This window comes from Pelodiscus sinensis, unplaced genomic scaffold (genome assembly GCF_049634645.1).
Source record: "Pelodiscus sinensis isolate JC-2024 unplaced genomic scaffold, ASM4963464v1 ctg38, whole genome shotgun sequence".
Lineage (NCBI taxonomy): Eukaryota > Metazoa > Chordata > Testudines > Trionychidae > Pelodiscus > Pelodiscus sinensis.
Genome location: NW_027465857.1, coordinates 1693295 through 1721196, shown reverse-complemented (window position 1 = coordinate 1721196; position 27902 = coordinate 1693295). Strand labels below are relative to the sequence as shown.

General features: G+C 53.4%; 1 protein-coding gene across 1 annotated transcript; it reads right to left on the bottom strand.

Annotated features, from left to right (window-relative positions):
* Positions 1-141: 141 nt before the first annotated feature.
* LOC142823921 (uncharacterized) lies at positions 142-27319 on the bottom strand. Its single transcript, XM_075915689.1, has 3 exons — positions 26210-27319; positions 5642-6659; positions 142-2634 (listed from the first exon to the last, which is right to left on the bottom strand). The coding sequence occupies exons 2-3, from the start codon at positions 6653-6655 to the stop codon at positions 2614-2616; spliced, it is 1035 nt and encodes a 344-aa protein (XP_075771804.1). The 5' UTR covers positions 6656-6659; positions 26210-27319; the 3' UTR covers positions 142-2613.
* Between the last annotated feature and the right edge of the window lie 583 nt (positions 27320-27902).

The following is a 27902-nucleotide window of genomic DNA, read 5'->3' as shown; positions in this document are numbered from 1 at the left end:
TCCGAGGCCAATCTCTATGTTCCCTGCTGGCTGCCCTCAGGTGACAAATCCCATTCTTTGGGTGTGTCCATAGCCCATTGAGAGCCATTGTTCCACAGGGCTTTGCTACTCAGCCTGTCCATAGCAATGCTTAACCACATTCACAGAAATATTCAGCTTCCACACAGATTACAGATTCCTACCTACACACACAGACATTATACACTCACATAAATAGCGTACATAAGATCAACAAACAATAAGCTCCCATTCAATACCCCACATGGCTCCCCCCACACCAATTTCTGGGGCCAACACCCCCACCTAGGGGTGCAGCAGCGATCTGGCTGCTTCCCTCCAATTCAGCAATGTGACATAGCAATAGCAAGTTGCTTCAAAGATCTGTGCTGTTCAACATAGTCATAACCAGGCTGAACTGTCAAGTGACAAAAGTTTCACACAATACAAAATGACTCCAGAAAGTTAATTCCAAAGCTCACTGTGAAGAGCTACAAAGGGATCTCACTAAACTGGATGACCGGGTGACAAAATGGCAGATAAAATTCCATGTTGATAAATGCAAAGTAATACACATTGGAAAATAGCATCCTAAATATATATCCAAAATGATGGGGTCTAAATTACCTATTACCACGCAAGAGTCATTTCAGATAGTTCTTTGGACATATCCACTCAATGTGCAGCATCAGTCAAAAAAGCAAATGGTATGTTGGGAATCATTGATAACAAAATAGAAAATCATGTTGTCTCTATAGAAATCCATGGTATGCCAACACTTTGAATACTGCAGGAAGTTCATGTCAACCCATCTCAAAAACGTGAAGAGGTTCAGAGAAGGGCAACAAAAATGATTAAGGGTATGGAACAGTTTCCATAGGAGGGGTGATTGCACAGCCTGGGACTGTTCAGCTTAGACAAGAGATGACTGAGGGGGATATGCCAGACATCTATATGATTATGCCTGAGGTGGGGAAAGTGAATAAGAAAGTGTTATTTGCCCCTTCACATAATACAAGAACCAGGGGGCCAGGGAAATTAACCAGGGAAATTAATAGGCAGCAGGTTTAAAATAAACAAATAAAAAAAGAAATGCAAAGCACAGTCACACAGTCAACCTGTGTAACTTGTTGCCAGGGGATGTTGTGAAAGCCAAAAGAATAGCTGGGTTCAACAAAGAACTGTAAGCCCCTGGGGGATAGGTCCATCAATGGGTACTAAACAACATGGTTAGAAACACAGCCCCATGCTCCAAGTGTTCCTAAACCTCCAAATGCCAGAACCACCTGGCACTGGCACTGCGTAAAGACAAGCTACTGGGCTACATGGCCTTTTGGTCTGACCCAGCATGGCCGCTCTTATGTGATGTCAGATGAAGCCAGGCTAAGAGGGTGAAAGCATTGCTCCCAACACACGTCTCCACATGCAATAAAAGCACCCATCCCTTTGGCTGGTGCTGTTTGCATGTAGTTCAGTCCTGAGTGAAAATCTCTTTTCACTAACCCCAGCCTGAGTTCTGCTGTGATGGACAAGTGGCCTGCTCTTCTGCGCCAGGGCTGAGCAGTGTCTCCACTGAGAGCAGAAAGAGGGAGGTAACAAATTGCTTCATTCATACTTGTGAGGGTTATGGGGGGGTGCGATCACCCCCTACCAGCCAGTAGGGGGGGTCAGTGGACCCCTCCACCTTGCGACCCGGCCTGCAGTTCAGGCCCTTAGTCTAGTTTTCCAGTCTTTGGGTGCGATCACCCCCTTTCCGCCCAGCAGGTCAAGGGGGGATCAGCGAACCCTGGTTCGTATCCGACTTTAGTGAACGGGTTAAGGGTGGTCGGGGTTTCGCTGGGGGGGGGGGGGTTGGGAGGGGGACCTGGTCCCGCCCCCTCTCCGGGTCCCAGCCCGGGGCCCTGAGTGCAGGGGCTCAAGTTAGCCCCTGCACGGCAGACGGGGGACGTGTTTCCTCCCGCAACTCATCTGCCCATGGGTGCCAGAAGGCTTCCGCCCCGGGCTGCTTCCTCCCTTCCCCCAACCCCCTAAGACGTTCTGCCGTTTCCCCCGGCTTACCGTGATTCTGAAGGTCTGGTCCGGGGTTGATCTGAGGGGAACCCAGGGGACAGCTGGCTCCCGAGCTTCTTGTCCCAGTCGGGCCGCCCTCTTTGTGGCCGCCAGGGTTCGTCCTGGTCATCTCCTGATCCAGGGCTGGCCGCTCGCCAGCTGTGGAGGCTGTCCTGAGAGCCCTGGGGGTGAGGGTGGGCCACCGGCCGGAGTCGGGTGCGTCCGCCTCGGACGCGGCAGCCTCGGACGCGGTCAGCACGGCCCCGGGGTTCTCCGCGGCCTCTCTGCTGCCGCCCGGCGCCCCCCGCCCAGCGTCCGTTTTAGTGCGGGGCAGCACGGCTGGGCCGTCTGCCCCATCACACACCTTCCCCCTTAAATCCTCACCCATCCCCACCTCCTCTCCGCCTTCGCGCTCTGGTATCCACGACAAACAATCTGCGTTTGCGTTTGCAGTTCCAGATCAGTGTTTTACTGTGAATTGGTATGGTTGCAGACTTAAATACCACCTTAGTATGCGTGGATTTGTGTCCTTCATATTCTGGATCCATTGAAGGGGTGTGTGGTCTGTCACCAAGGTGAATTCGCCACCTAGGAGGAAATAACATAATGATTCAATAGCCCACTTAAGGGCCAGGGCCTCTTTTTCAATGGTTGCATACCCCTTTTCCCGGGGAAATAGCTTACGACTCAAGTATAGAACTGGGTGCTCTGCCCCTTCCTCCTCCTGGGCTAACACTGTCCCCAACCCAAGGTGGGACGCGTCTGTCTGTAGAATAAAAGGTTTGTTAAAATCTGGTTGTATTAGAACCGGGGCATGGGTTAATTCGTGCTTTAGCCTTTTAAAGGCAGCGTCACACTGCTCCGTCCACTTTACTCGTTGCGGTTGCCCTTTGCTCGTTAGATCTGTAAGGGGGGCCGCTACCGACGAAAAATTGGCCACAAGCCTCCGATAATAGCCGGCGAGCCCCAAAAATTGGTGAACTTGTCTCTTCGTGGACGGGGTCGGGTACTCCCATACTGCTTGTATCTTACTGAGCAGGGGCTTAAGTCGCCCCCGCCCCACCATGTACCCTAGATAGGAAATCTCCGTTTTCCCGAAGTGACACTTCTTTGGGTTGGCCATCAAGTTCGCCCGTCGGAGCGCCCCCAGTATGGTTGCTATATGTTCAAGATGTTGCTCCCAAGACTTACTGAAAATTACAATGTCATCTATATATGCCGCTGCATATTCCTGATGGTCCCTTAGGATATGGTCCCTCAGTCTTTGAAAAGTGGCGGCGGCCCCGTGCAGGCCAAAGGGCATGTTCACGAACTGATATAGCCCGAATGGGGTGGCGAAAGCTGTCTTAGCCTGAGCTTCGGGGGATAGGGGGATTTGCCACTATCCCTTCGTAAGGTCTATGGTCGAGAGGTAGCGGGCCCTCCCCAGCCGGCTCAACAGCTCATCAATGCGGGGCATGGGGTACGCGTCGAACTGGGAGATCGCATTTACCTTATGGAAGTCTATGCAGAATCTAGTGGATCTGTCAGATTTCAGCACCAGCACTATCGGGCTTTGCCATTCGCTGCAGGATTCTTGGATCACACCCCACTCCAACATCGCCTGGAGTTCCTCCTTCACTACGCCCCACAGCTTGCGGGGTAACGGCTGCAGGTGGTCCCGCATGATCTTACCCGGCTCCGTTATTATGTTGTGGCGAACCCCCTGGGCTTGTCCTGGTCGGCTGGTCAACACCTCCCGGAACCGTTGTAGTACCTGTTTCACCTGTTCTTGCTGAGTCGTAGAGAGCGTTTCCCTGATCCGGGCTTGATCTAATGCGACCTTGGGATCTCCCCAGGGCCCGAACTCAATATCGGCGGGCCGTGGGTCTATCAGGAGGGCCTCCCGGGGGTTCCATTTTTTTAGCAGGTTTACGTGGTAAATCTGGGTCTCCCTCCGGTTGCTGTTTAATAGGATCTCGTAATCCACCAGGCCGACCTGTCTCACCACCCTGAAGGGCCCCTGCCATCGGGCCAATAACTTTGATTTCCCCTGTCGGGAGTAGCAATAGGACTGAGTCGCCCGGTGCGAATGTTCTTACCTTGGCTTTAGGATCATAATGGGCCCGTTGTCCATCTTGGGCTTTCTGGAGGTTTTCGCGTGCCCATTCTGCTAGGCCGCAGAGATTTTTCCGCAGTTTTTTCCACATACTGCGCCACTCCAAGGGCCGGGGTCACTTGTTCCTCCCAACCCTCTTTTATCAGGTTGAGGATTCCCAGAGGCCGTCGCCCGTACAGCAGCTCAAAGGGGGAAAATCCGAGCGATGCTTGGGGTACCTCCTGGACCGCGAACATCAAGGCGGGTAATAACTTATCCCATTCCCGAGGGTCGTCCGTGACGAACTTATGCAGCATCCCCTTCAGGGTCTGGTTAAAGCGCTCCACGAGTCCATCCGTCTGGGGGTGGTAGATGGACGTCCGGAGCTTCCGCACCTGGAGGAGCCTACACACTTCAGTCATTACTTTGGATGTCAAATTAGTTCCTTGGTCTGTTAGCAACTCCTTTGGCAACCCCACCCGGGAGAACACTCTCACCAGCTCCTCTGCTATCACTGCCGCAGTAGCCTTCCTCAGGGGGGTGGCTTCGGGGTACCGCATTGCATAGTCAATGATGACCAGAATATATAAGTGCCCCCTGCTCGATTTCTCTAGCGGCCCCACCAAGTCCAACGCAATGCGCTTGAATGGGGTCCCCACGATCGGGAGGGGAATGAGGGGCGCGGGCGGTACTTGCGTCGCTGATGTCCGTTGGCACTGGGGGCATGAGGCGCAAAAATCTTTAACGTCTTGGTATACCCCAGGCCAGTAAAACTGTTGGAGAATTCGTTGTTGTGTCTTTTCGGTTCCCAGGTGGCCGGCCCAGGCATGGTCGTGGGCCAATTCCATTACTTTCCACCGATAAGGTCGGGGTACGATCAACTGATGCCTCTCCTCCCCTCCTACGTCCCCAGTGGTGACCCGGAACAGCCGGTCCTGCCGTACTTCAAAACGGAGCCCTTGGGGCTTTCGCCCCCCGCTTTCCCCTGTAGCTTCTACCTGCGCCCAGGCGTTTTGAAGGGTCGGGTCCTCCCTTTGCAGGGTCGCGAAGTCCCCCTCGTCCAGTTCCAGGCGAGGTGCCGTCGGCTGGACATTCGGCCGGAGGTTGGCCTCGGAAGACGGTCCTGCCACTTCCTCCCCATGTGCCACGAGGATACGTCCTCCCTGTTTCTCCTCCTTTGGGTTCCCCTGCGCTCGTCCCCAGTTGCCTAACAGGTGGCCCAGCCCCGGCCAATCTCTTCCTAACAGCGCGGGGTATGCCAGCTTGGGTGCTACCGCCACCTCGCAGGTTTCCCTTTACCTGCCCATCGTAGATCTCTACTTTGGTTGTGGGGTATGAGTGGACATCCCCGTGAACACACCGCATGTATACCCGCGGCCCCCGAGGCTTTCTGGGTTTAAGGATGTCGGCCCTTATAATTGTTTGGCCACACCCTGAGTCTAACACCGCCTCTACCCATCGGTTGTTAACCTGGATCCCGAGGGTCATTTGCGCGCGGTCCCACTTGCCCCCATTTACCTTCCCAGCTGGCCCTTGGCCAAATGTGCAGTCCATGAGGGGGCAATCCTTCTTGTAGTGGCCTTCCTGGCCGCACTGGTAACACGCCCCTTTTGCTCCGACTTCAGGTTTCGGGTTCCGCTCGGGCTCCTGGTGTGGTCTCTCCATTCCGGGCGTCGGGCCCTCCGGTCGGCTCCATCGGGGCGCTAGCCTCCTTTCCGGCACCAGGCTTAATGAGGCTTTGCATCCGTACCCCAGCTGGGGTTTTATTCCGGCCCACGGTGGAGGAGGTCCCCCGGACTGGGTGTCCCTCGATGTGCTCTTAGGTCTGGGCGCTTCGGCCCCTTCGGCGGCGAGGAAGTGCTCCATTAAGGTCACGGCCTCTTCGAGCGTCTCGGGGAGGTGCCGTCGCACCCACCGCTGACCTTCGGAAGGCAGGATCTTAACGTATTGTTCCAATATTATGGTCTCGGCCACCTGCACCCCGGACTTGTTCTCGGGCTCAAGCCACCTCATCCCTGCCTCTTTAACCCACTGGGCCACCGCCCTGGGGCGTTCCCGTGGCTCGTAACGGGCTTTGCGAAATCTCTGGCGGTATGTCTCGGGGGAGACCCCTAGCTGGTCCAGGATTGCCTCTTTCACTTTGTAATAACACAGGGCGTCCCGTGCCGACATCACCCGGTACGCCAGCTGCACCGGGCCCGACAGGTAGGGGGCCAGGAGGGTCTCCCAATGGTCTTGTGGCCACTTAGCAGCAGTGGCCACCCTCTCAAATGTAACAAGGAAGGCCTCGGGGTCATCTTCTGGACCTAGCTTGGTTAACCGTATCGGCAGCTGCATGCCTTCCTCGCTCCCCATTACGGAGGGTCCACCTCCTACGGCGCCCGCCCCCGGTGGGGCTTCCCGCAGCTCTTTGACCATTTGTCCCTGTTGCTCCTGGAACTTGGCCAGGATTTGCTGCAACGCCTGGGTCTGCTGTTGCTGTAATTGTTTCTGGTTCTCCACCAGCCACTCGAGAACTTTGTTCATCTCCATGTCCCTGCTCAGAGAATTAGCAGTTTGTTATTGCGGGCGGGCTACACCAGCCCCCCCCCCCTTCTTTCTCTCTCTCTCTCTCTCTTTTTTTTTTTTCCTACAACTGAGGCACCCGCTCTGCCCCTTACGTCATGGGCGGGGTAGCAGTGCCCACATTCTCCACCACGTGTTACCCGTTCGCCCAAACCCTCCCCGAGCCCGGGTGGGGGTGTTGTCCCGTGTCTATGACTCTCCCCGAAGGGTCCTTTCGATTTCTATATATATATATTGGTGTGTTTGGACTCGCTCACTTCCTCGGGGCCGGGAAGGGGGCTCGGGCCCTCCCTCTCTCCAAGCCCCGGCCCAGGGCCCTAAGGCAGGGATGTTTATCCCTTACCAGTGGAGGGGGCTGAGACCCCTAAACCCTCCACTCACGGGGGCCACGGCCCTGCCCTGGGCCACTTCTTCCCGGTCAGAGTCCGGTTCTCCAGTGTGGGGATAAGCTTACCGCCGGCCACCTCCTCGGGGGGGTGGAAGGACGCTCCTGCTCCCTGCCGCTCTCCCCCCTATGCTCCTGATCCTGGCCCTTTTGAAAGGGCCGTGACTTGGCGTCCCCGGCTGACCCCGCCCCCACGCACGCTGTCCTGCCCTCAGCGTCCCCAGCCGTCCCCGTCCCCGCGCACGCCGCCCTGCCCTCCTGGCATCCCCAGATGACGTCACACGGGACATCATCAGGGTGTGTCTGCCCGGGCCGCCGATCCTCGGCCGCGGTCAGCACGGCCCCGGGGTTCTCCGTGGCCTCTCTGCTGCCGCCCAGCGCCCCCTTTGTCTGCTCTGCCCCCCGCCCAGTGTCCGTTTTAGTGCGGGGCAGCACAGCTGGGCCGTTTGCCCCGTCACAGTTTGCTTTTGCTATAAATCATCAGTCATGTTCTTAAGATATTATTGTGGGAAAAGAATATCTGTACAATGGGCGCCGTGCTGGCCCTCTCTCCTGCTGCTTTGGAGTGATTTACTTTTGGATTAGTCTCTGATAGAGAAGTGCTTGGCTGATGATTCTTCCTCGTATATCAAAAGGGAAATCCTTAAGACATCACTATAAAACAGCAGGAAAGAGCACCTACCTGACTCATAAACTTATATGATGTCGTTTAGTCAGATAGGCCATCTGTTTCCCTTCTATACCCATATGTCCTTTGATGTCCCCTACTCCCTCACAGTTACCTCCCGTGAGCTACTGGAGAAACTGGGGCGTGCCCAGTTAATCTCCACCCTAGACTTAACCAAGGGGTACTGGCAGGTACAGTGAAACCTTTGTTATCCAGCATTGCCCCCAGCCACAATACTGTAACATCTTCAGGCGCACAGGCCGGGCTTGGTTTACCATAACTGGCTTAACAATTTTGTATTTAAGAAGTACTAATCATCTTTAACTCAAAATAGAAATGTGAGACCAATTGCCTCACACTACAAAACTACCAATATTAAAAACTTGAGTTTTACTATTGTTGTCCATTGGTTTTTCCTAGGTTGATGGGACCCTCAGGTAACTGGAATTTTTAGATAACCGGAACGCCCTAATCCCTGAGCGTGCAGGATAACACAGGTTTTACTGTACCTCTGGAGGAAGCAGCTAAGGAAAAATCAGCCTTCATTACACATGAGGGGCTATATGAATTTAATGTGCTCCCTTTCGGGCTGCACATCGAACCTGCAACCTTCCAAAGGCTTGTGTACAATCTACTAACCAGATTTGGGAAATTTGCAGTGGCCTATCTGCACGCAGAGGCAAGCTGAGGCGAGGCAAGCGGAAGCACAGACAAGATGTGCTGAAACGGAAGCCAAAGTTGCACTGGAGAAAGTTAAAAGGCCAGACAACTCCAGGTACCCCACCCAACCACCCTGCTCCAACTAATGCTCCTCAGCCCAGGAAATACTCAATGTACCGGGTAGATGATGTAGAGGCCTTCTTAGAAAGTTTTGAAAGGGCCTCTCTTGGGTACAGCATCCCCGAAGAGTAGTACATGGTGGAGCTGAGATCACAACTCAGTGGACAACTAACAGAAGTGGCAGTTGAAATGCCTAGGGAACACATGAAAGACTATGAACTTTTTAAACAAAGTCAGACTTAGGATGGGGCTCACCGCTGAACATGCCCATTGCCACTTTAGAGCCTTAAGGTGGAAACTGGGTATGACAGTGCCCCAAATTGCCTACGAGATTAAAAGGAACTGGGATTCATGGATATCAGGAGCAAAGGTGAAGACTATGGAAGAGCTATCTCTCCTGATGCAAATGGAACAGCTCCTAGAGGGCCTTCCTATAGAGCTCCAGAGATACATCCGAGATGGGAACCCTAAGGATATGAGAGAGGTGGGAGATATGAGCCAGGTGGATGGAGGTGACGGAAGAAAATAAAACTAACACCCACCTCAAGGGAGACCACAGACATTCCCTCGTCCCCCCCACCCCGTCCTCCGGCAACCCACCTCACTCCAGTGATACGTCAGTCGTGCTATGTTTTAAATGTAATGAACCGGGGCATGCAAAGGCCAACTGTAGAAGAGCACCAACAGACAGCAGCGCATCACACTGGGGTCACTTCAAGAAACCTCAGGCCCAGATGCCTCACAAATTCCCCCAGAGCAAAGGGAGATTGTGTGTGGGGGCAGAAGGGGAGGTTGTTGCATGGAGGGACACTGGAGTACAGGTAAGTTGTATGCAGTCAGAAATCCACTTGGACAGAACTAAACCAATCCACAAATCCCCAAGACTGTTTGTTTAGAGATCGCCATGCCTTGGGATCTTTCTGTGGTTGATACAAAGGCTATCCAAGTAGCATGCGACTACCCTACAGACATCTAGTGCATGTAACACTGCCTCCCTCTTATCCGTGTGGGGTTTTGGGAAAAACACAGGTAAGCATATAGGTTCATTACAATGGAAAGGGGTAGGCACTTTGAGGTGGAATTTAAGGTACAGATGGAGTATGACTATCTTTCTGAAATAAAGGGGGGGGTCTGCCACAAGGGCACCGAGCTCAACTACTGTGTTCCCCACTCTGGCACTCTGAGGGTATGTCTACACTACAGCACTATTTCAAATTAACTTAGTTCAAAATAGTTAATTCGAATTACACTAATTCGAAATAACGCATCTATACACAAAAACTATTTCGAAATAGCGTTTTGCTATTTCGAAATAGCGCGTCCACACTGAATGGACCCTGAACCGAAGTTAAGGCTGGCCGGAACCAGTGCTGGCAGGGCATCAGGTTAGGACGTGAGTGTGTGGGGCTGCTGCCTGAGGCTAACTAACAGCTCTGTGCTTAAAGGGACCCGACCCCCACCCCGGACAGACAGTTCTCAGGGTTCCCCGCTTGCTGGTCTACCTCGATGAGGGACAGCAAAGCAGTCCTGTCTTGGAGTGCCCTGAGTGCCCGAACGCGGGACACCACAGCACTCGGCCACATGGAGCCAGAGCTGCCCCTGGGCACGCTGGTTCGTCTTGTGGGGTCGGTGCCATCAGCCCGGCTGCACTTGCTGCAGGCTGCCATCCGGGGGGTGCATCGGGGGGCTGTCAGGATCCAGGAGGCCCTGAGGGAGAGCGTCCACCATGAGGAGCCCTCAGAACCTCCCTTGTCCCCCCCCAAACCTGAATAAGATCCATGATCCCCACCCTGGACCAGGAAGGCGCCCGCCTTCTCCAGCCCCTGTCAGGCTCCTGGGAGCTGGCAGACTGCTCCTGGGGAGCGGTGGAGGGCTGGCTGCCAGTGGCTTGCTGGCTCATGTTTTGGGGCCACTGGATGAGGGGCCCCGGTGGCCACTGCTGGCTCTGGGCTGGCAGGCTTGGAGCTGGCACAGGCACTGTGGCCAGGGTCTACCCCTTTAATGTCTCCGGGCTGGGGGAGAGGAAAGTAAGTTTTCCTTGTTGTGCCCAGAGTGGCCACCAGGGCTCGCTGGAAAGGGCTGGAGGCCCCCTATTTCGAATTAAGTGTCTACACAGCACTTATTTCGAATTAGCTATTTCAAATTAGGTGTTATTCCTCGTAGAATGAGGTTTACCTAATTCGAAATAAGGGCTCCGCTATTTTGAATTTATTTTGAAATAGCAGTTTGTATGTGTAGATGCTATTACAGTTAATTCGAAATAACTGCTGTTATTTCGAATTAACTCTGTAGTATAGACATACCCTCCCACACAAAGGAAGCAGGCAGGGAATCTATATCCAATTCACATTTCAACACTCTATCTCAATTGGTTCTCCTGGCCCCCTGGCCAACACCTTTGCTAGCTACCTGAATTTAACCCCTTAGTCATCACCTCCGCTAGGAGGGTAGGTGTAATGAACAGAAGGAATCCTGACCAGCACCCGGTGAGTACTAGGAAGGCCACCTTCAAACATAATGCTTAGGGCACTAAACTGGCAAGCCATTTGAACCCCTGGCCACTTGTTCTATGCTGCACCTGAGCTGAGGTCCCAGGCTGGAGGTGGGATCTTTGTAGACGGGTAAGTATTCTAAATGCCCTTCTGTCGTGGGGTGACCCACCCCACATGGCTCTGCCCAGGGGTTGAGTTGTTACACTCACCGGCCCTGAGGCCTAGTCCAGGTTCAGGGTGGATGGGGTAGGGGGGTCCGGGCCCTCCCTCTCCACCGGACCCCAACCCAGGGCCCTGTTAGTGGTGGGTGGTTCCCACCACTGGCTCGGCGGGGGGGTTATCCCCGAAATGCACCAAGCCCACCGGGGGATTCCCTGCCCCCTGCCCTGGGTTGCTTCCTACCCCAGCCCCATGGCCGACGGAGACCCCACCTGCAGACGCTGGGTTGGCGGCGGCCGTGGCATTGGCAGGTCCAGCGTCTGGGGCAGCAATTACGGGGTTGTCCCCCGTGGCAGGGCGAGCTGCCCACTGGGGTCAGCATTGTGGTCGTGCTCGGCCCAGGGACTGTAGCAGCGGCGGCAGCAGCAGGCCCAGCAGCTCTTGCTCTAGCGGCAGGTCTGGTTGTGGCTCTGGCGGTTGGGCAGGAGTTCCTCCCTCCCTGGAGGCCAGCCCCAACTGAGCTGTCTCCCGGGCTTTTATATCTGGCCTAGAGTTGGAGCATAAAACTTTTGATGGTGGGATGAGTGAACACGAAATTCTCTTCTATCAGGAGATGGAATGCGCTTATCACAGCCAAATGAACCTTTAAAAACTAATAGATATCCCTGTGTTCTTAATGGAAAGTAGGTACTCACGTATAGAGGGAAGTAAGGCTGATGCGGGTGTCACCTGCTGTTCATCACACCAGAGGGAGAATGTACACCATTTATAGAGCTATGATCTTCTAGTGGCCAGTCATAGAATCATAGAATCATAGAACTGGAAGAGACCTCAGAAGGTCATCAAGTCCAGCCCCCTGCTCTAGGCAGGACCAATCCCAACTAAATCAACCCGGCCAGGGCTTTGTCAAGCCGAGACTTAAACACCTCTAGGGATGGAGACTCCACTACTTCCCTAGGTAACCCATTCCAGTGCTTCACCGCCCTCCTAGGGAAATAGTTTTTCCTAATATCCAACCTGGACCTCTCCCACCACAACTTGAGACCATTGCTCCTTGTTCTGCCATCTGTCACTACTGAGAACAGCCTCTCTCCATCCTCTTTGGAACCTCCCTTCAGGAAGTTGAAGGCTGCTATCAAATCCCCCCTCACTCTTCGCTTCTGCAGACTAAACAGACCCAACTCCCTCAGCCTCTCCTCATAACTCATATGCTCCAGCCCCCTAATCATTTTGGTTGCCCTCCGCTGGACCCTCTCCAATGTGTCCACATCCTTTTTGTAGGGGGGGGCCCAGAACTGGACACAATACTCCAGATGCGGCCTCACCAAAGCCGAATAAAGAGGAATAATGACAACTCTGGATCTGCTGGCAATGCTCCTCTTAATGCACCCTAATATGCCATAAGCCTTCCTGGCTACAAGGGCACACTGTTGACTCATATCTAATTTCTCATCCACTGTAACCCCCAGGTCCTTCTCTGCAGAACTACTACTTAACCGGTTGGTCCCCAGCTTGTAACTATGCTTGGGATTCTTCCGTCCCAAGTGCAGGACTCTACACTTGTCCTTGTTGAACCTCATCAGATTTCTTGTGGCCCAATCCTCCAATTTGTCTAAGTCACTCTGTACCCTATCTCTGCCCTCCAGCGTATCTACCTCTCCCCCTAGCTTAGTGTCATCTGCAAACTTGCTGAGGGTGCAATCCATCCCCTCATCCAGATCATTAATAAAGATATTGAACAAAACCGGTCCTAGAACCGAACCTTGGGGCACTCCGCTAGAAACCGACCACCATCCTGACATCGAGCCATTGATCACTACCCGCTGGGCCCGGCCTTCTATCCAGCTTTCTATCCATCTTACCGTCCATTTATACAATCCACATTCCCTTAACTTGCTGGCAAGAATATTGTGGGAGACCGTATCAAAAGCCTTGCTAAAGTCAAGGTATATAACATCCACTGACTTACCCATGTCCACAGAGCCAGTTACCTCACCATAGAAGCTAATCAGATTGGTCAGGCACGACTTGCCCTTTGTGAATCCATGCTGACTATTCCTAATCACTTTCCTCTCATCCAAGTGCCTCAATATGGATTCCTTAAGGATCCCTTCCATGATTTTTCCAGGAACCGAGGTAAGACTGACCGGCCTATAGTTCCCTGGATCATCCTTCTTCCCTTTTTTGAAGATGGGCACTACATTTGCCTTTTTCCAGTCATCCGGGATTTCGCCCGATCTCCACAACTTTTCAAAGATAATAGCCAAAGGCTCCTCAATGACATTTGCCAACTCCCTCAGTACCCTCGGACGCACTAAGTCCGGACCCATGGATTTGTGTACGTTTAGCTTTTCTAAATAGTTCCTAACCTGTTCTTTACCCACCACGGGCTGTCCATCTTCATCCCATCTTGCGTCACTTGGCGCAGAAGTCCAGGAGCCGACCTTGTCCGTGAATACAGAGGCAAAGAAAGCATTGAGTACTTCAGCTTTCCCCACATCATCTGTCACTAGGTTACCTCCTTCATCCATTAGGGGCCGCACACCCTCTCTGACCACCTTCTTCTTGTTAACATGCCTGTAGAAACCTTTCTTGTTATCCTTCACATCCTTAGCCAGTCACAATTCCATTTGCGCTTTCGCCTTCCTGATAACCCCCCGGCATTCTCGAGCGATACATTTAAACCCCTCCCTGGTCATTTGTCCAAGTTTCCACTTTTTGTAAGCTTCCTTTTTGTGCTTAAGTTCCCCAAGGATTTCCCCTGTAAGCCAATCCGGTCTCCTACCAGGTTTGCCTCTCTTGCTACGCGTTGGGATGGTTTCTTTCTGTGCCTTCAATAAGGCTTCTTTAAAATACTGCCAGCTGTCCTGGACTCCTTTCCCCTTCATGTTAACATCCCAGGGGATTCTGCCCATCAGATCTCGGAGGGAGTCAAAATCTGCTTTTTTGAAGTCCAAGGTGTGTATTTTACTACTCTCTTTTCTTCCTTTTGGTCAGGAGAATGTCTTGTACAAATGCCAAACAGGATGTCTCAATTGGGGCGAGCCAACAAGGTGCCACACCTGGAGATGTAGCATCTGAATGTGTGGATGCTGTAGCTGACCTTGTTCTGTGTCAGGAGATGCGGGTGTGTTGGAAAGTGCCATGGAGTCTTTGTCGACACATGCAGCAGATAAGGATACCAAGTCTGTCTGGGCTAACACAGCGCTACTAGAATGACTACAGCCTTGTCCTTTTTTATCTTGCAAAGTATGCAATGAAGGAGTAGTATTGGTGGAAAAGTGTACAAGAGTGGTGTATTTCATTATATTGTGATGGTATCCCCTAGAGCAGGGGTGGGCAATAATTTTTTGCCGGATGGGCAGGGCCTCAAATGGAAGGGGCAGGGCCAGGATGCTTCTGGGCTTCCCCACCCACAGACCATAATTGGTCTGGGGGTGGGGGAGCCCCTTTGCCCCTCCCCCCCAGGTTCCCCCTAGGCACCCATGCCCCTGGCAGTGGGAGGAGACTTCCCATGCTCCTACCCAGGCCCTGATTGGCCTGGGGTCAGGGGAGTGTGAGAAGCCTCCTCCCACCCTGCCAGGAATGAATGGTGCTTCTAATTGCGGTGCGTGCCTCGTAGGGTGGGGGTAAGGTGGAGGAAACTTTGTGCGCTCCCCCCCGCTCTCAGGCCAATCAGGGATTGGGGGCAGGGGAGCGTGCAAAGACTCCTCCTGGCAGGGCAGAGGAAACCTTGTGCGCTTCCCGCCGCCCTCAGGCCCTAATTGGCCTGGGGGCGGGGGAGTGGCAGGGCCTCCACAGGCCAGATCAACCCGCTTGGTGGGCTGGATCTGTCCTGCGGAAGCCCTTTTGCCCACCCCTGCCCTAGAGACTGGGGTCCGATGCCTTCATGGGAGCAGTACTGTGGGCACCTAGTGATGGCACTGGTTGCAAAGAAGTCCACAGTTGGGAAGCCCCAAAGTTTGAATACTGGGATGAGGAGGTTGGTATCAATCTCCCATTTGTGGGTCATGGCAAAATGGCTGCTGAGCTTGTCTGCCACAGTATTGTCCTTGCCCAGTAGGTAAGTAGCTAGCCAGTGTATGTTGTGTAAAATGCACCATTTCCATAACTGAGGGTATGTCTACACTACCCCGCTAGTTCGAACTAGCGGGGTAATGTAGGCATACCGCACTTGCAAATGAAGCCCGGGATTTGAATTTCCCGGGCTTCATTTGCATAAGCGGGGAGCCGCCATTTTTAAATCCCTGCTGCTTCGAACCCCGTGCAGCGCGGCTACACGGGGCTCGAACTAGGTAGTTCGGACTAGGGTGCCTATTCCGAACTACCGGTACACCTCATTTCACGAGGAGTAACGGTAGTTCGGAATAGGACCCTAGTCCGAACTACCTAGTTCGAGCCCCGTGTAGCCGCGCTGCACGGGGTTCGAAGCAGCGGGTATTTAAAAATGGCGGCTCCCCGCTTATGCAAATGAAGCCCGGGAAATTCAAATCCCGGGCTTCATTTGCAAGTGCGGTATGCCTACATTACCCCGCTAGTTCGAACTAGCGGGGTAGTGTAGACATACCCTGAATGACTTCCATGCACAGTGGGTAGGATCAGGCTCCACCTTGGCAATTTATATAATACATAGTTGTTAAGTTGACTGCAAAAATCTGTACTATTTTGTTTTGAATTAACTGGAGAAAGTGCTGGCACAAGTTGAATATCGTTCTGAGTTCCAACATATTTATATGTAGTTTGGACTCCTCTGGAGACCAGCGCACCTGGACTATATGATGGTCGATATGGGCGCCCCATCCTAGGAGAGAGGCATCCATGGTGAGCGTCACAGATGGTGGCTCAGGGTGGAAGGGGACCCTGTTGCAGACACTGTGTGGCTGTGTCCACCATGGAAGGGATTGCTTTACCGTGGCTGGTATGGTAATCCTTTTTTTGATGTGGAAGTGTGAACTGTAAACTGTTCACAACCATAATTGCAGTGGTCTCATCTGCAACCGAGCATGCAGATAAAGAAACCATTCCAATGTGTAGCAAGAGAGGCAAATATGGTAGGCGACCAGATTGGCTTACCGGGGAAATCCTTGGTGAGCTTAAACACAAAAAGGAAGCCTATAAGAAGTGGAAACTTGGACAGATGACTAGGGAGGGGTATAAAAGTATAGCTCGAGAATGTAGGGGAGTAATCAGGAAGGTGAAAGCGCAATTGGAATTGTGTCTCGCAAGGTGTGATGGGGTGGCAGGGACCAGCGGGGAGAATCCCGCACCCCGCACTACCGCAGTGCTCTGTATGGGTGCTGCAGCAAGCGCCCGGCAGTGCTGGGAGTGTTTGGCAGCCACCACGGGCATCTGCGTGGTAGCACCCGGTGTGCCCGGCCCAGCAGGGAGGAGAGCGCAGGCGCCAGCATCCTGGCACGGTGGCACCGCCTTTGAAAAGGGCCGGCCGGTGGAGGAATTAGAGGCGGCGGACCAGAGAGCAGGGAGCCCCACAAGAGGGGGCAGGGAAGCGCAGGGGCCGCGGAAGAGGCAAGATCCCCAGCCACTGCGAGCCAGCCGCAGGAGGAACCCAGAAGGCGACTTCGGGACGTTGCAGGAGGGTAGGAAGCAGCCCAGGACAGGGCAGTTACGGAGCCCACGGGCCGGTGAGTTGTAGTACTCCCGCCGGCCAGGCAGGAAGGTGGACTTCCTGTCCTCAGGGTCCTGGGCTGAAACCTGGAGAGAGGACAGGCCCAGGTCTCCCTACCCCCGCCCCCCGGCAAACCTCAGCTATCAGGATCCTAAAAGACTTGCGGGAACTGACTGAGTGGGAGCATATGGGACAGCGGGCGCCCCAGAGGATTCTAGGGGTGAAACTGGAACATGTGGTGGAGAATATGGGTACAGGGTCCCTAGCACCGCGAATAAGGGGGTGCTAAAAATATATTTTTTTTAGGGGGTAGACATATAGATAGATATAGACCACTTAGGCAAAGTCAGCAAAAAGGGGAAAATGGATCCAGCCCAGGTGTTCAAGTGGTTAGCTGAACACCAAAAACAGCAACAGCAGCAGCAGGCACAGCTGTTGCAGCAATTAGCCACACAAAGCCAAGAGCAACAGCTGCAGTTGGTGCGGGAGGTGTTGGAGCAACACCAAGCGCAACAAAAAAGGTGGCTCCAGCTAGGGGCCTCGCTAGGTCAAGTTAGTGCGGGGGGTCCGCTGGGGGCTGGTGAAGGGGTGACGGTTCCAGCACAGTTGCCAATCAGGTTAACAAAGATGGGGCCTCTGGATAACCCCAAGGCATATCTGGTGACTTTTGAAAGTGTGGCCTCAGTGGCCTGGTGGCCAGAGGAACACTGGGTCACCCTCCTGGCGCCCTACCTGACGGGGCCAGCGCAGCTGGCTTACCGTGGATTAGCCACCCAAGACGCCCTACACTATTTTAAAGTCAAGGAGGTGATTTTAGATCAAGCAGGAGTCACGCTGGAGACTGACAGACTCGATAGTATTGGAGCAGTTTCTACAAGTCTTACCAGCTGGGGTTCAGCAGTGGGTGCACCGACACCAACCCCCTACCTTAACAGACACGGTCGCCCTGATGGAAAATTACTTAGCGGGAGAAACCCCAACAGGGACGGGATGGGAGGCCAGGGAGGTACAACTGGAGCGAGCAGCCCTCGGCCGGGCCCGGCGACCCTGGGGAGGGAAGGAACCCGAACCCCAAAGGGGCCTGGGGAGGGGAATAGGATGTAAGTACTCCAAAGAGGGGAGAGATAGGGTGGGCAAAGGCCCTGCAGACAGAAGGCCCTGCCCCACAGAGGGGGGAATGTCACCCAGGGGTGAGACAGCTCCAAAGAACCGCTGTTTCGAATGCGGACAGGAGGGGCATTTTAGGAGGGACTGTCCCTTCATGGACTGTTCCTGCGGACAGGTGGTATCGGTAGCACAGGGTGCTCACCCACAGGACGAAGCAAGAGTAATCATTCAGGTGAAAATAGAGGGGGTACTCGTACCGGCACTAGTGGACTCTGGGTGCGGACAGACTATGGTCCGAGCGGATTTGGTCCCGAGCCCCGAGCTGGTGGGTACTACAGTCTGGGTGAAGTGCATCCATGGGGAGGTGCAACCCTACCCCACAGCATGGGTACAGATACAGGACGAGAAGGAGGAGGCAGTGTGCCAGGTCGCGTTAGCCCCGAAGCTGGCATACCCCGTGGTGTTGGGGCGAGATTGGCCTGGATTCGTGGACTTCCTGAGAGCATGGAGCCGGCAAGATCACCAAGGACCCCTGGGCAAGGAGCCGGAGGAAGCCCTAGCTGCCCCGTTCGAACTCCTATATGGGCAGCAACCACGGGGAATACTAGATCTGGTGAAGGAATCATGGGAAGACCAGGAGACCCAGGTGCAGGGGTCGGTGGCCTATGTTCTACACTTGAGGGAGAAATTGCAGAAGTTAGGGGAGTTTGCAAAGGCCAATATATTACAAGCCCAGGACTGGCAATCTCAGTATTACGATCGGGAGGCAAAATTGAGAGAGTTTAAACCAGGAGACAAGGTCCTGTTGTTGCCCCTGAGGGAGTCAAAACTGTTAGCGAAATGGCAGGGACCCTTCGAAATAATACGGAGAGTGGGAAACGTAGACTACGAGGTCTGGTTAACAGGGAAGAGAAAGGGCTCACAGATATATCATGTAAATGTATTGAAGAAGTGGAAACCCCCGGAAGTCCTTATGATAGCCCCGGTGGGAGATGAAGATGAGGTGGGGCCATGGGCAGGAGACATAGGGCAGGACAGCCCGGTCCAGGCAGGGGAAGAATTAACACCAGCCCAGCAGGAGGATGTAGCGCGGATAACCCAGACCTATGGAACAGTTTTATCCTCAGTGCTGGGATGAACCAAGGCAGTGAGTCATCACATAGCCACCATCCCTGGGCGTAAGGTATGTGATCCGGTACGACCCCTACCCCAGAAGATGTGGGAGACAGTAAGGGCAGAAGTGCAGGATATGTTGCGCTTAGACTTGATCGAGGAGTCCCACAGTGCCTGGAGAAGCTCAATTGTCTTGGTACCTAAGGGTATGTCTACACTAGCTGGTTAGTTCGAGCTAGGTAGGGTAATAAGGGCAAGCAGAGTTGCAAATGAGGCGTGGAATGAGGAGTAAGGGTAGTTCAAATTAGGATCTTTAATTCGAACTACTTACTCCGGGCATGGAGTTTGGACTAAGGGGGATTTAAAAATGGTGGCACCCGGGAACATGCAAATGAAGCCCAGGATATTTAAATCCCGGGCTTCATTTGCAACTCCGCTTGCCCTCATTACCCTACCTAGCTTGAACTAACCAGCTAGTGTAGACGTACCCTTATTGAGGTTCTGGACATGCTTTTCCCCTCACCTTTTTATTTATGCGCACTCCATCCGTGTCCCTACAAAATTGCGAGACCTCCTCATCAACATCCTCCTGACCCTGGCAAAAACTGCCATGTATACCACCAGGAGGAGGATTCTAGACGAGGGAGTGCTCTGCGACTGTGGGGCCTACTTTCGTTCCTCCTTGTTTTCATGTATCCGGGCAGAGTTCCTCTGCTTTGAGGAGCAGTGGGCGCTGTCCGGGGTTCTCTGCTCGGTGTCCTCATCCGGTTCCCTTGTTTTGAACCTGTGACCCCACACCTTGTTCCCTTTTGTCATTGTTTGTCCCCAGAAATCAGTTGGACCCTGGGTTTAGTCGTCCCTCCCACCCACCCCTCCCATAGTTTCCAGCTAGTGCCCCACTACAGGGCGGTTGGCTGCGCATGCATAGTAGCCGCTTTAAACAGCGCATGCTGGCTGCCCCGTGTGTGCAGCCTACCAAAGGCTGACATATTTCTCCAACCACCCCAGCAGCGGCACCCCAGGCACCCACAGGGACACTCCTCGAAGAAGAACAGTGGGTGTCAGTGTGTGGTCCCTCTCATCACTCCTACCACGTGTAGCCCTCTCTCACTCATACCCTAAAGCATGGCCCAGTTCCTTTGGGGCTGGCCGAGAGCACCACCACGGGTTGCAATTAGCCCGGGAACCAGCTGGGAGACTTTCAGAAGCACAGGAAGGCAGCAGAAGATGTTGTGAGCCCCTGGAGCTGGAATTAGCCTATTTCTAGGGGATGGGTGGTTGAAAATAATAAATGTGCTCGAAGACAATATCCTCTGAAGACAAAGCGCCAGAGACACATCTTTCTCCTCTGTGTGAAACTGGCAAAGCGTCCCCTCAGGCACTTCTGTCCAAGTCACTGAGGGTATGTCTACACTACAAAGTTAATTCGAAATAACAGCAGTTATTATATATATATTATCTATATAAGCAGAGCGCTTATTTCAAATTTGGTAAACCTCATTCCAAGAGGAATAACGCCAAATTAGAAATAGCTATTTTGAATTAAGTGCTGTGTAGAAACTTAATTCAAAATAGGGGGCCTCCAGCCCTTCCCAGTTTCCCATGGTGACCACTCTGGGCACAACCAGGAAAACTCTTCTCCTCTCCCCCAGCCCCGGGGCCCTTAAAGGGGTAGAGTCTGGCCACTGGGCACGTGCCAGAGCCAGGCCTGCCAGCAGCCGCAGACCCTCACCCAGTGGCCGCACAATGGCAGACAGTGGCAGCCAGCCGTCCCCTGCCCAGTCCCCCAGCACCCAGGGGCTGTAGACAACGCGCGCCCTCGTGGACCAGTGCGGAGATCATGGGCCTCCTTGAGATTTGGGGGGGAGGCCCTCAATGTCCACGATGTCCACACTAGATGGAGGAACGCGGCCGTCTACGGCCGCATAGCGGCCACCATGGCCCGAAAGGGACACAGGCGCACACAGGAGCAAGTGCGCCTCAAAGTCAAGGAGCTGCGGCAGGTGTACGCCAGGGCCGGCGCCGCAGCAGGGGCTGACACCTGCCCCTACTTCCCCGCCCTCGACCAAATCCTGGGGGGCGGGATGGTCCACACCAGCCCGGGAGGCAGCGAGCTGGGAGCTGAGGGCCCTGACCCGGGCGCACCAGAGAGGCCACCACCAGCTGTCCCGGCACCGGAGTCGGGAGGGTCATCCGGGGAGGCCATACCAGGTAAGTGCCCGCACTGTCCCCTACCCAGGCGGGAGGCAGAGGGGGAGACCAGGGACTGCGCACGTGGGCCATGCCTCCCACGGATCACGCAGCCACTTGTGCACGTGCGAGCACGTGCCATGCCACCCTTGGGCAGGTGGCTCCAGCTGCGTAACACCCAGGGGTCGTGGCCTGATAGGCAGACGTGTGTGTGAAGAGACCTGACACGCTCCTGACCCCGGGGCGGGACACAGCAGGATGCCCTCCCTTCACACGTCCCCTGCCTCTGTGTAGAGGGGGTATCTCCCCCCACCTCAGCCGCACTATACACGGCACAGGGGCATGAGTGTGGTCTCGGGGCACGTCCCACTCCCAGGGATAGCTGGACATTCCAAACATGGCTTCTGGGCAAGCACTACAGCTCTGACGGTGCAGGGCACGGTCATCCTCACCTTGCAGAGGGGGGGCCTGGGCTTCACCCACTGTGTCCCCAGGGAGAACTGACCACTTCTCTTGTTTCACCACAGCCGCAGCACCTGCACGTGCAGGGCGCACCACCCCACCCGGGACATACTCCCGCACCTGAGGGCTCTGCAGGACCATGGCAACACTGCAGGGGTACCACGAGCGGCACCTGGTGGCCCTGCGAGACCAGACCCACATCATGGAGCATCAGGCACAGGAAGAATGGGAGTTCCGGCGCGAGCAGCTTGCCCAGGGTCGTGCCATCTGTCACCATCTGCAGGCCCTGGTGCAGAGCGTGCTGCCCCATGCCACTCCCGCGCCTGCTGCTCCCCCAGCTCCCGCTCCTCCTCCCACTCTTTCTCCCCCTCCCGCCTTTCCCTCCTCAACCTCCTCACCCTCCTCCTCAATCTCCACATCCCCCACCTCAACCTCCACACCCTCCTCCCCATCCCCCCGAGGACGTCAAGGTGCCCGCACCCGCCATGCTGGGAGACATGTGGCCCGGCAAGACCCCCAACCGTGAGCCCTGAGCTTCCCCTCCCCCTTCTTCCCCTTGCTTCCCCCTTCCAGCTCCCTCCTCCCAGTTCCCCCCTCCCCTCTCCCACCCTCTCTCCTGCCCTCTCCCGCCTCCTTTCCCCAGTCTCCCCACAGGTTCATCCCCCCCCCCCGAGTTGTGTTAAATAAAGACAGTTTCTATTTTTGAAAATATGTGTATTTTATTTGACATCAGGAAGGGGGGTTAGGGAGGGGTAAGTGGAAGGACGTGAGGGAGGAATGAGGCACAAGCCCCCAGTGGGGCAGACCACGGAGACTGTCAGTGCTCTTCGGGGTGGGAGCTCTCCTGCAGGTCCCCCTGGATACTGACAGCCCCCGATGGACCTCCCAGATGGCAGCCTGCAGACAGTGCAGCCAGGCTGATGGCAATGCGTCCACAAGACACACCAGAGTGCCCAGGCTCAGCTCTGTCTCCATGTTGCAGAGTGCTAGGGTGTCCCAAGTGAGGGCAAGCAGAGCACTCTGAGACACAAATGCTTTGCTGTCCCTCAGCGAGGTAGACCAGCAAGCAGAGAAACCTGAGAACTGTCTGTCCGGGGTGGGGGTCGGGTCCCTTTAAGCACAGACCTCAGCTAGCCTGAGGCAGCAGCCCCACACACTAAGTCCAACCCTGATGCCCTGCCGGCGCTGGTTCCGGCCAGCCTTAACTTCGGTTCAGGGTCCACTCAATGTGGATGCGCTATTTCGATTTAGAAAAACGCTATTTCGAATTAGTTTTTGTGTCTAGATGCATTATTTTGAATTAGCTTAATTTGAATTAACTATTTTGAATTAAGTTAATTCAAAATAGCGCTGTAGTGTAGACATACCCTGAGAGAGGGGATACAGCCAAGGCCCCTAGTGTGGTAGGGGTGTCCATGCAGAGTGCCCCACAACCACTCTCAGGATTTCCGTCCCCCATGACCATACAGCTGCCTTTTGGGTCCCTCAGAACTGGCATATTTCCATGAGCCCCTGCAAGAGGGGTTTGCAGATGGGGGCGGTGTGTCAAGCAGCCCTAATGCTCAGGCAGATTTCTCTGTTGTCCAGCTACCTTCACCAAGCACACAGCATATGAGACTAAGGGCTGGTCTATGCATACAATTACACCAGCAAAGCCCGCCAGTGGAGATGCAGTGTAACCCTTCTGCCAGGTAGCGCCGGCAGCAGCCAGGGCCGGGTTTAATATCTAGGGGCTCCTTTTTATGCATTTCACACAGAAGCGGTTCAAACCCCCACCCAGTAGCCTGGGAAATTCACACACTCCTGGGCGCCTCTGAGAGGCAATGCTTCCCCACGCGCAAGCACAGAGTCTGAGCATAGAAAAGAAACTTTTAAAGAAAGAGGGAGGGCAGTAACATGGCATTAGCTTAGGAAAATACCACAACCAGAGTTCATAACCAACCTATGAGTGAACGTCCCAGCTCAAATGGATCGAGCAATGTCCTTTGCCTCTCAGGCTCACTAGTCCAACAATGTAAGGGTCCCATTCACATACCCAAACTTTCTCTGTACCCCATTTCAAATGCCCCACTTACAGCTCTGTCCAGTCAGTGCGGACCCAGACATATCTCCCTGATGACTTCACTCATTGAGCCTGAGGCAATGCCACCTTTGTGCTGCTCCTGTGGTCCGCTTGCTCCCACCAGCCACCCTGATGGCCGCCTGCTGCTGCTCCTACCGGCTGCCTGCCAGTCGCTCCCGTTAGCTGCCCTGCTGGCCACCTGCCACTCCTCCTACCGGCCCCTTGCCGATTGCAATGGGTCTGGCTCCAGGCCAGACTAATGACTTCAGCTATTATAAGGCTACGTCTAGACTGCAAGCCTCTTTCGAAAGAGGCTTTTTCAAAAGATACTTTCAAAAAAGCCTCTTTTGAAAAAGAACATCTAGACAACAACCAGTACTTTCGAAAAAGCAAGCTGCTTTTTCGAAAGAGAGCACCGAGGCAGTCTGGATGCTCTCTTTTGAAAAAGAACAGTTTGCATTACATAGCGCCTTTTTTCGAAAGAGCACTTTCAAAAAAAGGCGTTATTCCTCATAAAACGAGGTTTTCCGCTTTCGAAAAAACTGCCGCATTCTTTTGATTTACTTTTGAAAGAACGCGGCAGCAGTCTAGACCCTGTAGTCTAGACACACCCTTATTATTAGTGATTTCAGCTCTTAGCCACCACCTAGGCTGGCCAAAACATTCCAGCTTCTACTGGAATAACAAAGAGACTCCTTACGGCAGTGGTCTCCAACCTTTTTACGCCCAAGATCACTTTTTAAATGACCGACCAAGCCAAGATCTACCGCTCCGCCCCTTCCTTGAAGCCCCGCCCTCTCTATTCTCCTCCTCTCCATCACTTGCTATCCCCAATCCTTATACTGCTACTTTAAAAAAAAAATTCCCACCATTCCTCGCAGCTACTCACCTGTGCTGTTGCTCGGTGAGTAGTTGCTCCTCAAATGAGGAAATCTAATGTAAAGGTACTGCGCAGGCGCGCAGTTCAGAGAGGGCTCAAGAGCTACTCTTAGAGCCTCTGAGATCTACCGGTAGATCGCGATCTACTGGTTGGTGACCATGGCCTTACGGAGTCTGTTTTAGGTATATCCTTAGAACAGGGGGGAAGAAGACAGGTCTTCTTACAGGTCACACCTGGAGGGCATGTAGCTAGCTGGCTCAAGCCTATTCCCCCCAACTCAGTCCACTTGAATCTGGAAAGGGGAGGCTTGTCCATCTGAGACTCTTTACGATGACAGTGTCTCTCCTGCAAGCACTGGTGGTCATATTTTACAATTCCTACAGTTAGGGTTAACATGGTTTGTAACCCTACTACAGGAAAATTAGTTATAATACACAACATTCCATTCCAACATCCATCAGGCCTATAGCACTGGCTGAATTATAGCAATCGGCTTGACAAAGCCCTGGCCGGGTTGATTTAGATGGGATTGGTCCTGCCTAGAGCGGAGGGCTGGTCTTGACGACCTTCTGAGGTCTCTTCCAGTTCTGATTCTATAAGGGGATGGTTGGATGAAATAACATGATCTTGGTAACTAATTGACCATTCATTTCCAGTTGGAAATAGGTCAATGGAGGGATGATAGGAGTTGCTATAGGGAACTTTCTGGGTGTCTGGCTGGTGAGTCTTGCCCACATGCTCAGGGTTTAGCTGATCGCCATATTTGGGGTCAGGAAGGAATTTTCCTCCAGGGTAGATTGGCAGAGGCCCTGGAGGTTTTTCGCCTTCCTCTGTAGCATTGGGCATAGATCACAGCTGAAGGACTCTCTGCATGTTGGGGCCTTCAAAGTATTGGAAGGCTTCAATATCTGAGACATAGGTGAGAGGATTATTCTAAGAGGGGTGGGCAAGATTCTGTGGCCTGCACTGTGCAGGGGGTCAGACTAGATGATCATAATGGTCCCTTCTGACCTTAAAGTCTATGAGTCTATGAGTCTATGAGAATTGGATTTACATAACCACACCCCGGATTCCTTTCTCATTCCAGCATGAGCTGTATTTACATATCAACAGTTAATTATCTTGCAGGGCTTAACAATTGAGTGAGCATAACCACACCCAGGGCTGCTCTCCCCCTTCAGCTGGCTGCATTGAAAGCAGTGGTTCAGACCTTGCTTACACCAGCAAAAGGTGTTCTTCTGATGGTACGGTCAAGCCAGCTACCCAGACAACATGAACCACACTGGGAATAAGAGTTTTCTGCTGGAATCAGTTGTGTGTGGAGCAGGGATTTTGCTGGAATAGCTGTGACTTTGGGAGTGTGAAAAAAATCACCTCCCTAACAACATTTCTATGCTGGCAAAACTTTGTAGGATATGTTACCCCAAATTTTACTGGAGACCATCCCAGGGTTACACGCATATGGATTTATTAAATGAGGAATTAACAATCCACTACAGGGTTAAACTCGAGGGGAATGAGCTACCACACACACACACACACACACACACACACACACACACACATTCATTCATTCCCCCAGGCACTCACACACTTACCCTGGTAAAGGGTTGCGGAGAGAGAGAGAGCCAAGGCATAGTACGTCCAGAGTGTCTGCCTGCAGTCAGGGATCCCGGCAAGTGAGCTGATCAAAAAGAGGGCTTCTGCCATGTGCTCTCTCTCCTTTTTATTGGAACTTGGTGGCTCCTGTCACACACGCAGGGTCCTTCCTCCGCATCCGTCACTGAGGAGCATGCCTAGACCTCCCTCAGTCTGGGTCCTTTGTTTGCTTAAAGTAATCACGGAGACACCGCTGCTCTAATTAGTCATCTCCTGGCTCCACGTGTTTAGCCTTGCTGTTTTCCTCACTCCGAACACGCTCCAGTCTCCATTCACACACGCTCTAAGCTGCAGTCCACCCTGTGATAAAAAAGTAAGTTACAGAATTTAAAAAGCAAAGCAGCTGAAAGTTACAAAGATTACAAAATTGCAAAGTTCAACAATCAGGGAGCTTACAATAAGTTGCCGAACTTAAAAAGCAAAAAAAACCAACAAATGGTCTGGTAGCACTTTATAGACTAACAAAACATGTAGATGGTATCATGAGCTAAGTGGGCATAGCCCACGAAAGCTCATGATACCATCTGTGACGGGGGACCCATCCGGCCAAACCCCTCTGGCCCCTGCTATGGAAAATGTGGGAACCCATTAGGGAAGAAATCCACAAAATGCTGCAGATGGGGGTGATCCGGGAGTCCAGAAGTGAGTGGAGAAGCCCAATAGTTCTAGTCCCTAAACCTGATGGCTCCTTGTGCTTTTGCATAGACTTGCAAGATCAACGCCTTATCGCGATTTGACGCGTACCCCATGCCCCGGGTAGAAGAACTCCTAGAAAGGCTGGGGAAGGCACAGTATTTATCCATGATCAATCTCACAAAGGGCTACTGGCAAATCCCCCTTACGCCCACCTCCCAAGAGAAAACAGCCTTTGCCACCCCCTTTGGGCTATACCACTTTTTAACAATGCCATTCGGATTAAATGGGTCCGCAGCGACATTCCAGCGGTTAATGGACAAAATCTTGAGTGATCACCAGATGTATGCCGTGGCATACATCGACGATATTGTCATCTACAGTGCATCCTGGGAAGACCACTTACGGCATATTAGGGCCATACTGGAAACCCTCGAGAAAGCACAGTTGACGGCGAACCCGAGCAAGTGCGCCTTCGGAAGGTCAGAAGTAACCTACCTGGGGTAAGTCGTAGGGAGAGGTCAACTGAAGCTGCAAGTAAACAAGGTGGAGGCTGTGCAAAATTACCAGACCCCGAGCACAAAAAGCAGGTACGACAATTCCTGGGCTCGGCCGGCTACTATCGGCGGTTCATACCACACTTCACCATGGTAGTGGCCCCGTTGACGGAGTTGACGAAGAGTGGGCACCCCCAGAGGGTACGTTGGACAGAGCAGTGTGAGGGAGCCTTCCAGCAGCTAAAACAAAACCTCACGAGGGCGCCGTTACTGATGCAACCGAACTTTTCTAAGACATTTGTAGTGCAAACGGATGCCTCAAATGTAGGAATAGGGGCCGTATTATCCCAAGAACAAAAAGGCAAAGAGCGTCCCATCCTATATATAATCCATAAGCTGCTACTGCGAGAGCAGCTATACTCTACCATAGAGGAAGAAGCATTAGCGATGAAATGGATGCACAACATGTGGGAAGCTAATCCCCGTATAATGAGATGGTATT

What these genes read in the sequence shown, in the direction of transcription:
- LOC142823921 (XM_075915689.1), bottom strand. Translation starts at nt 6,655, where the DNA reads ATGGAGATGAACAAAGTTCTCGAGTGGCTGGTGGAGAACCAGAAACAA. An exon ending in GCCAAGGGCCAGCTGGGAAG is followed by an intron (nt 2,635 to 5,641) that starts GTAAATGGGGGC and finishes ATTTCCTCCTAG; the next exon opens with GTGGCGAATTCACCTTGGTG.